We start from the raw sequence: 12543 nt of genomic DNA on the forward strand, positions 1-12543 counted from the left end.
GGAGGTTGATAACACCCACCTCCTACACTCATAGAGCACATCGTCTATGGAGAAATTAACCTATTAAACAAGGACTAACAATGACATGAGAGATGGGCTATAATGGAAACATCTGAGGATGTCAGAAAGAAGTGACATGAAGCTGAGGTCTGAAGGGGGAGTGAGTTTGTTTGACAAATGGATCACAGAGGTCAAGAGAAAAGAATTCTTCTTTATAACATACAAATAATCTCTCATGGGACTTCCCTGGTCATCCAGTGGTTGAACTCTGTTCTTCTAATGCAAGGGGTGAATTTTTATTAGGCCCATTTTTCAGATGGAGAAACTGAGGCTCAGAAAAGTGAGTGTCTTTCCCTGAAACACAAACATAGCCAGGACTTGAGCCCAGTTTTTCTAACTCCAGTTGCTGCATGTCTGTTGAGTCCTGCTGTCTTAGGTTCTAGCTCTGCCCTTAACCAGTCTGAGCGACCTGGAGTTTCTCTCTGGGCCTCAGTTTTTCCAGCTCTGTAATGGGAGTTACCCATTCTCTGGCTTTGATTCTCAGTTTGGCAGATGGGGCAAATAGGGAGCATGTGAAAAGTACAGGGGTGGGGAGCCCTCTGGTCCCTTTTCCCTCAGCCCCCCAGCTGCCACCTCTCAGTAACTCTTCCACGCCCTCCCAATCCCAAACATGTGTAGACTTTTCACTTCCACTTTATTATCACTTCATTTGTAGGATTTTAAGGTTTGTTACCTGGAAGGGAGTGAGGAGCTCACACCTCCAGTTCCGCTTTTCAAACATACCTTCATCGCTTGTGAAAATAACCTTATTAACAGCATCTAACCTGCTACCGCTTATGGGGGCACCTGGATAAGTACATGCAGAAGGGACCACTGCAGGGGAAACAACACAACTAGCTGAAGTGGCGCAGCCTCTGGACCCCTGGGGGGTTTCTCCCAGCTCTTGGGGGTCCTGGAGCTGTTGTCAGGGTCAGCAGAATGTGGGTAAGCCCCAGAGTAGCCTTGAGCATTTGGTCCTTGCCTCCTGCCTCCTCTTCTGGGGCTGAGATCCTCCGGGAAACAGCTCCCATGCCTCCAAGGTTCCCCTGTCTCCTGGACGCTTGTCCACAATTGATTCTCTGGGCAGCTTCCCCTCCGAGCAGTAAATGAAATATCGGTTACCAGGAGTGAGGCAGGAGGCAATTAACCCCTAGACCTCACCCTGGCAGATGTGTTTGTAGCAAGCTGAAGCGGAGAGCTGAGCGCACCCACCTGGCCTTCCTGCAAAGTCATCCAATTAGGGTAGCCCCCAGCGGTGGGCTCCTGCTGCCTCCTCTGCTCCCCATGACCCCAGAAACCAGGGTGGCACAGACTCCGAGGGCTGACAGCCATCTGGGCACAGGATGGCCTGCCATTTCTCATGTGGGTGAGCTCCGGGGGCACTGCCACCCTCACACTCCCTTGGCAGGGAGATTATTCATTAATTAATCACACATCTTTTTAAAGGGGAGGCGGCCTGGGGAGGCGTCTTCCTTCCTTCCTCTGGAGTGGAACCGCCATTCTGCCTGTTCAGCCTCCTTCCCACCTGCCAGCCCTGCCCCATGGAATGTTTCTGTGCCAGAAATGCCTCTGACTGAGGAAGAGGGGAGATACATGCCTGCTTTCAGGGAACCCCTAGTCCCAGGGACTGGTCTCAGAAAGCCCCAGTTAAATAGAAAAAGCACAGCGTCTACTTTTGGAGCCACTGACAGGATGGCCATACTCTGCAAATGGAAAACTGCCCCCCCATCCCCAGTCTCTGGGGATACACACCTCGCCTGTAACTCACCCAAAACACTATCTTTGAGGACCCCCATCCCCAGTCTGATGGAGGGGGCACAGTCTCACCTTCGAGTTTCCCATTCTGAGGGTAGAGACGAAGTCATTGTCCTCAGGTTGGCCAAATCTGAGGGGTACAAAAATAGACTTTGCCCTTGGGGAGCCCCTGTCTGATGGGGGAGATGCTGCCCAACCAGCTGGCACTGCCAGACACTCTCGGTGCCCTGCACAGAAAAAAAAATAAAGAAGTCTTTGGCTTTAGTCCTGTCCCAGTTGCGTCACAAACTTGCAGCATGACCGTGAACAAGTCACGGATTTTCTTCAGACCATGCTTTCCTCATCTGCAATGTGGAAATCTTAGTCCCATCTCTCAAAGTGACATGAGGATCGGCCAGTCACCAGAAAGGAAACCTAGCCAGCCAGCCAGGCACTCCCTTCAGAAATGATTAACATGCTTTTCGCTGTAGCAGAGGTCCTAAGCCAGTACCTGTGGTCTCTGGGAGAGGGATGGGGAGCCTCCCAGGTACAGTGACTGGATAATTTTGGGCCAGTGCGGCCATTAAAGAATCATAAGAGGCTGTGGGTGGCACTGGCGGGGGGGCGGGAGAGGGGGGTTGCTGGCTAATCTAATCAGGCTTCCCAAGGAAACTCTCGTTCCAGCCAGACCTGCCAGGGGTTTTATTGGGTTTGTGGGGACCCGCAGATTTCAATCTCCAGACCCCACAGGGAAGGAACAAGTATTAAGCTAATTTTATTAAATGGCCACAGCTGGCAGTAGGGGGAAGTAGGGGAGAGGAGAGAGGATAAAGAAAGTCATTCAAGTCTGCCAGCCATGACAAGGGTCCATACATGGGGCCTGACTGGGAGGGAGGCCACCCCTCCTTCCTGTCTCTCCAGCTGAGCCAGCGGGGTGTAGGAGGGGGAGGCCAGATGGGAACTCTCCCTCAGTGTAGAGCCTTGGGATTCTCCAAGAGGCTCACCCCGTGGCTGCCGCCCAGGGCAGATGATTGTAAATCGCATCAGGCCTCCACAGGACAGCGCTGGAGTGGAAGTACTGGGCTGCCTCCAAGCCCCCCTTCCTTGGTTCTGCTTTGGAAACCCCAAATCTTTATGATATACCGTGTGCTGGGTAAGAGGATGGTCTTTGGTTCAAATACTGATATTTGCTGCTGCCTAGCTCTGTGACTATGACAAAGTATTTATCCTCTGAGCCTCAGTTTTCTCATCTGAAATGGATAAAACACCTTCCATGTCAAAGGGCATGGGAGTATTCCTTACCAATCCACTCCCACCCCATACACATTTCCATGAGATAATATTTATAAAGTTCTTATATGGTGTCAGACACAAAGTGGATGTTCTCTAAGTATTAGCTATTATAATTTAGGAATGCCCTAACTGTGTGCAACCATCATGGCCCCAGTTATAGGAGATGAGGGAGGCAGTGACAAAGCAAAGAGATTTGGTGTGTTGTCTCCAGCGAGCAAGGGCTTCTTGAATTCAAGTGCAATCAAGAACGTAGTGATTGTGTCTTATTTAAAAAGCTATTTCACCTCTTTTGAAGAAGAATAAAATCTACTCATCCAGCCTCCCAGTGCTCTTGGAAGACTTGGACGATAAGACATATGAGAAGACACGAATGAGAAGAAAGTGTCACTCACTTTCACTTCGAGTATGTGAAAGTGTGTGTTGGACGGACTGTGTTGGACTCTTTGCACCCCATGGGCAGTAGCCTGCCAGTCCATGGAATTCTCCAGGCGAGAATACTGGAGTGGGTAGCCATTCCTTTCTCCAGGGGATCTTCCTGACCCAGGGACTGAACCCAGGTCTCCCGCATTGCGGGCAGAGTCTTTACCATCTGAGCCACCAGGAAGCCTTTGGCAAATTTTAAAGTGATGTATAAAAATAATAATATTGAGCACATACATGATACCTCTTTAACCCTCAGTCAAGTGAGATAGGTCTCCTTATAATGAGAAAACTGAGGCCCAGGGTGAAGTGCTTGGGTCAAGGTCAACCAGCATTTAATACAAAGCGTGTTCCTTTCATTGGTATCACTAACCCAGAACTGAGTTAGAAGCGAGCGACTTAGCCAGCATCCTACAGGTGGCACTGGGGCCAGAACCCAGGTCTCCCAATTTAAACCTGGCTGTGCCTGTGCAGTGCTGATGCAACTTTCAAGGGCAAAGAGATGGAGCTTTTCCACCCTGGAAAATGATGATGTAACTAGGCTATCTCCTGTGCCTCTTATTCCAGTTGCCCAGGCCCTCTTGGGCCATGGTGGGCTTTGGGCCCCTTGGCCCACCTCTTCCTGGAGCACCTCTGACTCTGGCTTTTCCTAGATCCACGAGAAACTTGCAGTAGACTCATTCCCCGTCTGGAGGAGTGCAGGGTTCACAGTCCCCTCCTACAACTCCTCTCCAGGGCACAGTCAGAAAGCCAGCGGGGTGGAAGTGTTTTATTATAGCTTTGGTCAGACGGGCAGCAGCCGGCCAAGGGCTATAGCTGGGAAGCCATCCAGCCCCCAACCAACCCCTCCCCCAGGCGGCACTACCCCAGAGCAGGTGGGCAGCGCATCCGAGCACGGGGAGGAACCCGCCGAGGCCTCTCCTCCACCCCTGCTGGGGCGGGCTGGTGGGTAGCGTGGGCAATAAACAATCCTACTGTACAAATATACAGCGCGCACGCCGGGGCGGGGACGGTCAACACCGCCTCCCCGGGAACCAGGACAGGGCGCGCTGGACCCGGCTCTGCGGTGAGCCGGCAGGAGGGCTAGCTGCGGCCCGGAAGGTGGTGAGGACGGGCCAGGGGCGTCATAGCCGGGAGGGCTGCGAGGGGGTGGGCGAGGACGGGTCATCCTTTGCCCTACTCAGAGGGGGAGCCCCGGGGGCATAAGGGATGGAGGAGCTCAATCAGAGTAGATGATGAAGCCGGAGAAGGTGCTGTACTTGTTGCTGTTGCCGCCGTGCGCTTTGCCCCCATCCAGTTTGATGAAGACCTCGTCCCCTGCATCCAGGTGCAGGATCACGCTGTTGCTGGCGTAGTCGTAGTTCTGGTCTGCGTCCTGGGCGATGGCGCTGGCCCGCACCTGTGGGGGTTGGGCCGTTAGGAGGGTAAGGGTATGTGTGAGAGGGGAGGGGAGAAGGGAGAGAAGTGGGGTCCGGGAGGGAGGGGGATTGTCAGAGGTAAGGCAGGGAGAGAAGGGTCTCAGAGCCCCACCTGCAGCACCATCACGGCTCTCAGCCTGCTTTCCTCCCATCATCCCAGCACCGCCCTTTTGCAATCCTAACTGTGTGTTTTGGGATGGGGTTAGAGAGGAGCCTTGGATTTCTAGGGCAGGTGTAATCTGGGTCTGAATTGGCAGTGTAATTCAGTGTAATCGGCTTCCTTAACTCCCCTAGGTCTCACTGTCTAGCCCGCTGAAGTGTTAGCCACTCAGTCGTGTCTGCCTCTTTGCAACCCCGTGGACTGTAGCCTACCAGGCTCTTCTGTCCAGGGATTTCTCTAAGCAAGAATCCTGGAGTGGGTAGCCATTCCCTTCTCCAGGACATCTTCCCAACTCAGGGATCGAACCTGGGTCTCTTGCATTTCAGGCAGATTCTTTACCGTGTGAGCCACCAGGGAAGCCCCACTCACTGTCTGGCCCATTGAGGACCTCAGCAGTGTCTCCAGGACTCCCCAGCCTGGAACTCTTGCTTGCAGAGAGGAATTCTCTGGACCCCCAAGGGATGGAGGGCCAGCCCCTCTCATCATTCCTTTCTCTCTCCTTTTTAAAATTATATATATAAATATATATACATATATATATATATTTTTTTTTGATCATGTGGCATGAAATCTTAGTCCCCCAACCCGGGATCGAATCCAGGCCTCCTGCAATGGGAATATGGATTCTTGACCACTATACAGTCAAGCAAATCCCCCTGCCCTGCCACCCATCCTCTGCTTTATTGTAATAATGATTCTTACATTTCAGCCACATCCACCCATTCTCATGTCAGTGGCTGGACAGGAGGGTGCCCCTTGGCCTTACAGGTCCAGGCCTGGATCAATACCAGGCTGCTAGTAAGCAACAACCCTAGTACTGAGACCTTCTGTGTGGATTCCTTGTCTGAGGTCCATTCTGTGTCGACTCCCTGTCTGAAGTCCATTCTGGAGTCCTTCACACCAGAGCAGTGAGATGGAAGGTCTGGGAATCATTTCCCCTCCCAAGCCTCAGGCTCAGCCTGCATCCCACCTCAACGAGTTGTAGCTACACCTGTGACTATTACCCCATCCCACAAGGACTTCTGGCTCCTCTGGCAGCATCACCCCCATGGCGGTAGAAGGTGGTAGAAAGGAAGTGGATGGGAAGAAGGGAATCATCCCTTCTGAAACCTTACATCCCTCTGTGATCCTCAGTCTGCTCTGATATCCTTGCTGGTCCTTGTTTTGATGGAGGAAGGGAGGGACAGGCAGGAGCATCAGGAGGGGCAGGGGAGCATCAGCCTTTTGATTTGAAGCCTGACACATCGTTGGTGGGGGAGAGCTATAATCATAAGATATTGAGGATGTGTAGTGATGGACACATTCTCTCCAGGCATTCCTTTCCAACCGCTGAGGCCAATGCAAGTCCTGAGCCCTTTGATCTGGGGCCTCTCCTGGATATTCTGAGTGGAGGATGAGCAGAGAGTTTGCACTGAAAGGGGTTCTCTCAGCCAGGCTTCTCAACAGCCCCTCTCCATCCTGCCCCTTCCCCGAAGGCAGCACCCCCAAAGGCTGACAGTTAGGGCTGGACCAAGCCAGATCAGGAGAGGGGCCCATCCCCCCTCCTGGTCGAGAGGGAGCGCTGTAGGTCGACTGTGCCAAAGCTGCTGACTCAGCAACAATGTTGCATTGGAAGGACCGGACTGACATATTTGCATGCAGTCTGCCATTGAAAGCCCAGATCCCTTCAGCCCCTTCTCACCCCTCAAGCTTTTCTCCTCCAACCTGGGAGGGAATTGTTTGGGGCACTTAGTTGGGAAAACTCCTGGTCCAGCTAAAGGTGAGGGGAAATCAAATGAGGGAGGGATGCCATCTAAGGAGCTCAGTTTCTCTGTTTAGAAAATGGATGAGATCCTGCTTCACCCACTGCCACCATTGTAAAAGCCTTTTGATGGCAAAGGAAAAAAAATTTTTAATCTTGATGGGGTTTTGAGCTACCAGGAAAGAGCTGAAAACAAGCAGCCAACTTCTGTATTGTTCCCTGGGCCCTAATCCTGGTGGTATTTATTATTACACATGCATTTCATTATCTTTGCTAATAAATTACTTCTAATAACAATTATTTTTATTACCCAGATTAATTTAGCCTTAACTCATTAAAACAGTGTGCTTCTTAATAGCCAGATCCATTAGAATACAGTCATCTGTCATCAGGAATCTCCTGGTGATGTGACAGGCATCAGAACTGTTATGCTTATGTTTATTATTTATTCATCACCATGATTGTTGCTGTGATTATCCTAATTATCCATGGAGTCAGGGAGAATTAATGCTCTTCCATCCGTAGACGGTGGGGGAGCCAGAAATGGAACCCAGGGGTCCTGATTCTCTGCCCAAGACTGGAAAAAGTAGAGGCATCCAGTCCCTCCCAGGGGTTGAGGGGAAGTCTGGGGATTTCATTTTGTTGTGGAAGCAGAAATGCAAGTCTGGGACTTGTCATGTGGGGGTACAGTAGAAGCACCTCCTCAAGGGCTGCCAATAAGTGAAACTGAGGCATTGGTCTGATTAGAGATCTGGAGCGGGGGTGAGGCAGGGGCCAAGTACCCAGGAAATGTGTCCCTGCCTCCAGAGCAAAGCTGGGGTCTTGGGTATGTACGTGTGGCTCCCACAGGCAGCCAGCCTGGCCCCTGTGTGCTTTCACACAATGCCTGGGTTTCTACTGTGCCAGGCGCTGTGCTCTGTCCCGTGAAAGGCATTAGAGGCCAGAGAGGACAGCGGCGAGATGGCAGGGTTGGGGGGGAGGGAGGCCATATCCCCTCATCAGAGAGGCTGATCCCCAGTCAGGTCTTTGCGTACCCCAGTCCCCAATTTACATACCCCACCACCTCCCCCCTCACTCAGACTCTGGTGTCCAAGTCCCTGCCCATTTGTAATACTCCCCTTCCCACAGGCCCTGACCGTCCCCCCACAGCCCCCCTTCCCTAGCCCGGTGTATCAGTTTCACATCCTCTGGGACCCATCTGAGCTGTAGATCTTAGAAGGAACCGCAGGGAGCTCATCTCACTCAGGGCACCGGCTCCAGCCTAGAGTCCCTTCCTCAGGCTCCTCAGGTCCCTGGGTCATAATGACCCAGCCTTACTGCCATCTGGCCGTGCAGTGGTGACTCAGAGCTACCCCTAGGGAGAGGGCCTCGGCACCAAGCAGGAAGGTGCTGACTCCCCGCTTTCCCCATCTTGCCCAGAGAAAGACCAGGGCCCAGATGCGGCTCTGCTTTCTAGAGGAAATTCTGGAAGTCTCTGCAAGCGGGAAGCCAGGAAGGAAAAGCACAGAGCCCAGGGCTGCCCCTGGTCTTGAAGGCATGGGAGGAGCCGGCTCCTCCCTTCTGTTCCCCCCCATTGCCCAGCCCTGTCATTTTTGCTCTCAGCTCCCTTGAATGTCCTCTTTCACCTCTGAGCCAGTGGAGGGGTACACCCTTCCCTACACTTGACCTTTCATTTTCTCCCTGGGGGACCCAGGTTCATCATCCTCTCCCCTGACCAGGTTGGTCTGAGCTAGGGCCCATTGAATCACTCCCTCCAGCCAACACATCTGAGGACAGGAGTGTCGGTGGGCTCCCGGTCTCCTCTCCCTCACAATAATGGCCGGGGCGTGTTATTATGTGATTACTACTGTCTCCCCTGCACAGACCCTGTGGTCCTGGAGGGCAAGCAGACTGAAGCCCTGGAACCCCAAACCTGGCTCCTACTCGGAGCTCAGAACTAGTCATATGGAATGACTAGTGAGAGGAAATGAGTCTCTTGGACAATCTGGAAGAAGTCACAAAGGATGTGCGGGAGGTCCAGGGCCTATCACCCCTCTGTCTGTCTTGGATTTGTGTGTGTGTGGGAGGGGGGCAGGAAATGGTCTGAGTAACTGTTAAAATACTGGGTCTCTGAAACCCCTGGTTAAAGTCACCTCCTTTCTTCTACCAGCCTGTGGTGCCACCTCCTTGTCAGGCTCTGCCAGTGCCCTGCCCCTACTAGAGGGGAAGGAAGAGCCTTTTGAGTCAATTTCACCTCCCAGTGACTGAAGCAAGTATGCCTGCCCCAAGCACCCACCATCTTTGGGGCCTCCTCTTGTCTCACCTCTGGGGCCCTGTGGCACCCTCTTGAGTAGCACAGTAGGGCCCACTGGTGGCCTGGTGACCACCTCACTATTCAGGCAAGCTGTGGTCCCATTCCCCTGAAACCTCGACTTGGTGCCAGCCCAAACTTTCTTTGGGAAAGGAAGAAATTCCACTGATGAAGGTGACATTGTTGAATCCCTTATTGGTGATTAATAAGGGGAATTGTGGGGCTGGCTGCAGAGAGAGTCCTCACTGGATACTGGGGCCTCCCATTTGGTCAAGAATGAAGGACAAAGAGGAGAGATACAGGAAGCCTGACAGACACAAGTGGGAGAGAGACACCCAAGGAATAAAGGGGGGGATTAAACACAGGGGTGGGGGACCAGAAACCAGGGGAGAGACAGATAGGACTGGTAGACACAGGAGAGAGGCAAGCACAAGAGATGGGGAGAAGGGAGAAAGAGGAAGAAGAAGGGGAGACGCAGAATCAAGAGGGAGAGCAGGCAGGGGAGGGAGGAGAGGGGCAGACTTACAAGCACCTGGTTGGCTTTTAGCTGACTCTCAGGCCTGTCCTTTCCCCACCCCTAAACAGGGTCCACCTCGGGTAGTGCTGCAGTGGGAGGGTTCCAGTAGGACCTTGGGTCTCAGTCACAGGAGATTCCCTCCCAACTCCCACTAAAGCTGTAGTTCTGATCCGCACAGGCACCTGCTTCCACAAGGATGCTCTGCTTGACTACTGCAGGCCCCCCAGGTCACCTGTGGTCTGGGAACATTGGGAAGGGAGGGGGAATCAAAGCGAAGGGAGCTGGGTAGGTCAAGGGTTAGGCAGGGTTAGGTCAAGATTGGTCCTGAGGCAGCAGTTCCTAGGAGACCACCAGACATCGCTGGTCCCAGGTACCAAAGACCTCATGAGCTTGGTGTCTGCCGCTCTGGTCTCTCCGATGGGGATAGGGAAGGAAGAGGATCCCCTGACACCCCAGGAATCAGGAATTGCAGCTGGGAGGCAAAGAGGAGGGGGAGTTTCCACCTCTTTGTCCTGCCTCATAAGGAAAAACTTTTCCCTTCTGGCCATCTTTATGGGCGCTTAGCTCTGACACAGTGAGAAGGGGCCGCGCATTCCCGGGTTTTGCAGAGGGTGGCAGATCTGCCCAATGGTCCCTTCCTAAGGGCGGGGGATGTATTGTAGCTACGGCTTTGTGCGCTTGGCTCCCTTTGCCTTTGTGCGCAAAACATCTCCTACAGCTCGCCTTCTCCGCTAGCGCGCACAGCGGTGCGCTCAAGCGCCCGCGGGCGCAGACGCTGCCTTTCCCCAGAGTCCATCCTGATCCGGCCCCTCGCCGCTAGCTGGTATCAACCAGAATCCTAGCTCTGAGATGCTGTTTCCCACGGGCCAAGCCCCCAAGGGCCAGTCCGCGCGGCCTGCGCTCTGATTATTAGTTGGATGTATTTCCCGCAGCACTTGTCTTGGAGCCGGCGCCCAGGAACCGAGGAGTCAGGGATGCCCGCTAGCCTGGATCATCCCCGCCTGTAATGGCTAAGCCGCTCCGGGTCTCCATCTGCGCCCGTCCGTACCCGTGGGCCCCGGGCTCCCTGGGTGCCCTGCCCCCAGGCCAGCCCCATGTCCCCGGCGGGCCCACCTGGCCGTTCTTGCAGAGGTCCGCCCACATACTGGTGCCGTCGCCGCCGCGCATGAGGACGTGGTAGGTGAAAAAGTAGGTGCCGGGAATATTGCACGTAAACTTGCCACTGGTCGCGTCGTAGTTGTTGCCGAGGTTGGTGACCACGTCGTCGAACTTGAGCACCTCGTAACCCTCGTGAGGGTTCTTGAGGCCGGCGTAGAAGGCCACGCGCGGCACCGTGGTGTAGGTGGCCGTGCTGATGGCGCCGCTGCCCCCCGCGCCCGGCAGCCCGGGAGGGCCGGTCTTGCCCGGCTCACCCTTCTCCCCGGGTGGCCCCACAGGACCCGGAGGACCGGGGTCCCCGGGGGGCCCAGGGGGGCCCGGCTTGCCTGTGCGTCCCGGCTTCCCCTGGGGGCCCTGCACCAGCGTGGAGGGCGGGGGCGCGCCACTCTGCTCGCTCAGGGCGTCGCCGCCGTCGGGCCGCGCGCCGGCGCCGGGGCCCCGCGCGGGGTAGGGGTCGCACACCATGCGGCAGGTGCCCAGCATCTCATAGTGGCCATCCGGGCCTCCCGAGCTCACCAGCACGGGGATGAGCACCACCAGCACCAGCAGCATCACCACGCCCGCGGCGGCCGCCAGCAGCGTCTTCCGGCCGGCGCGGAGCCTGGGGAGCGCCGGGCCGCCCGGCCGCGCCGTCGGGGCAATGGTGCCGGCGGGCGGGGGGCGCGGGCTACGCGCCCGCGCTCAAGGGCGGTCCGGCTGGACTGCGGGCATGGGGCCGGGCCGGGGGCGCCGCGCTGCGCTGGATGCGCTGCCGAGCCCAGCCGCTGGCTCCTGCCTCGCGCCTGCCTCCCGCTGCGCGGCCGAACTGAGCGCGGCGACCGCCGCCTCCTGCCGGATTCCTCCCGCCTCCCGGTGCTGGAACCACCGCCCCCTCCGCGCGGTCCAGCCCCGCCCGCTCTGCGCCGCGAGGGGTGGGGCTGAGGGCTGGGCCGGCGCCCAATTGGGTCGTGAGAGGTATGGCTCCGCCCACTTAGAGGGGCGGGGCCCGGGGCGGGGCCGCCGGGTAGAGGGCTGGAGCCACGAGACCAAAGACGAGCAGCAGACTGAGTGTCGGAGATGGAGAGGGGGCTAGAGTCCGGGACGCGGGAGAGGCTCCCGTAGAGGAGGGAAGAGTAGGGACCAAAGAACGAGTGAAAGAGGGGGCCATAGGGAGAGCTAGAGAGCGCCGAGGGTGATTGGGAGAGGAGAGGCCTCGAGGGTCGGGTATTAGGAAAACCGAGAGAAACAGAGAGGCGCGAAGGGCCACTGCCCGCAGGAGGCGGGGGCTGCAGTAGGGCGCCTCGGTCTTCAGGGGACAAAGAGCGATTGAAAGGAGGACGGAGCGGGGAGCAAGAAGGAAGGACAAGGAAGAGTGTTATGAGCGGGGAGAAGAGGGGAAGGCAGGAGGGCGTCGATGGGGCGAGTCCGCACTCAGGCCTCGCAGATCGCCCGTTTGGGAGATGGGGGTGGGCCGGTATGCCTGTCGGGGTGCCCATAGAATTCCAAGTACTAACCGCAGCCGCTCCCTCCTCTTTGTTTTTTTTTATTTTTTTGGCACTTGATGTTCCTGGGGCCGCCTTACCCCAGCAGGAGCATGATCTTCTACCCACACCTCCTTAACCTCTGCTTCTTCCTCCCTGCCCTCCAGGCCAGGTCAGGCTACTTTTTCCTGGGGATGGGGCCAGGGACTCCTCCATCTTACTCTGATCAATTCCTTTTCCCCTGCTTTTAGACAAGGGGGAAATTGGGGCACTGAGAAAGTGGGCACCCCAGGTAATTTCTCCATTCTGAGCA

The 12543-nt window shown here is 55.6% G+C and overlaps 1 protein-coding gene across 1 annotated transcript; it reads right to left on the minus strand.

Annotated features, from left to right (window-relative positions):
• Positions 1-4250: 4250 nt before the first annotated feature.
• On the minus strand, positions 4251-11588 carry C1QL1 (complement C1q like 1). The gene is made up of 2 exons (XM_055397650.2): positions 10726-11588; positions 4251-4885 (listed from the first exon to the last, which is right to left on the minus strand). Exons 1-2 carry the CDS (start codon positions 11320-11322, stop codon positions 4706-4708), a joined length of 777 nt encoding a protein of 258 aa, XP_055253625.1. The 5' UTR covers positions 11323-11588; the 3' UTR covers positions 4251-4705.
• Positions 11589-12543: the final 955 nt, after the last annotated feature.

Source organism: Moschus berezovskii, chromosome 20, assembly GCF_049115385.1.
Source record: "Moschus berezovskii isolate FMDL1 chromosome 20, NW_MosBer_1.0, whole genome shotgun sequence".
Lineage (NCBI taxonomy): Eukaryota > Metazoa > Chordata > Mammalia > Artiodactyla > Moschidae > Moschus > Moschus berezovskii.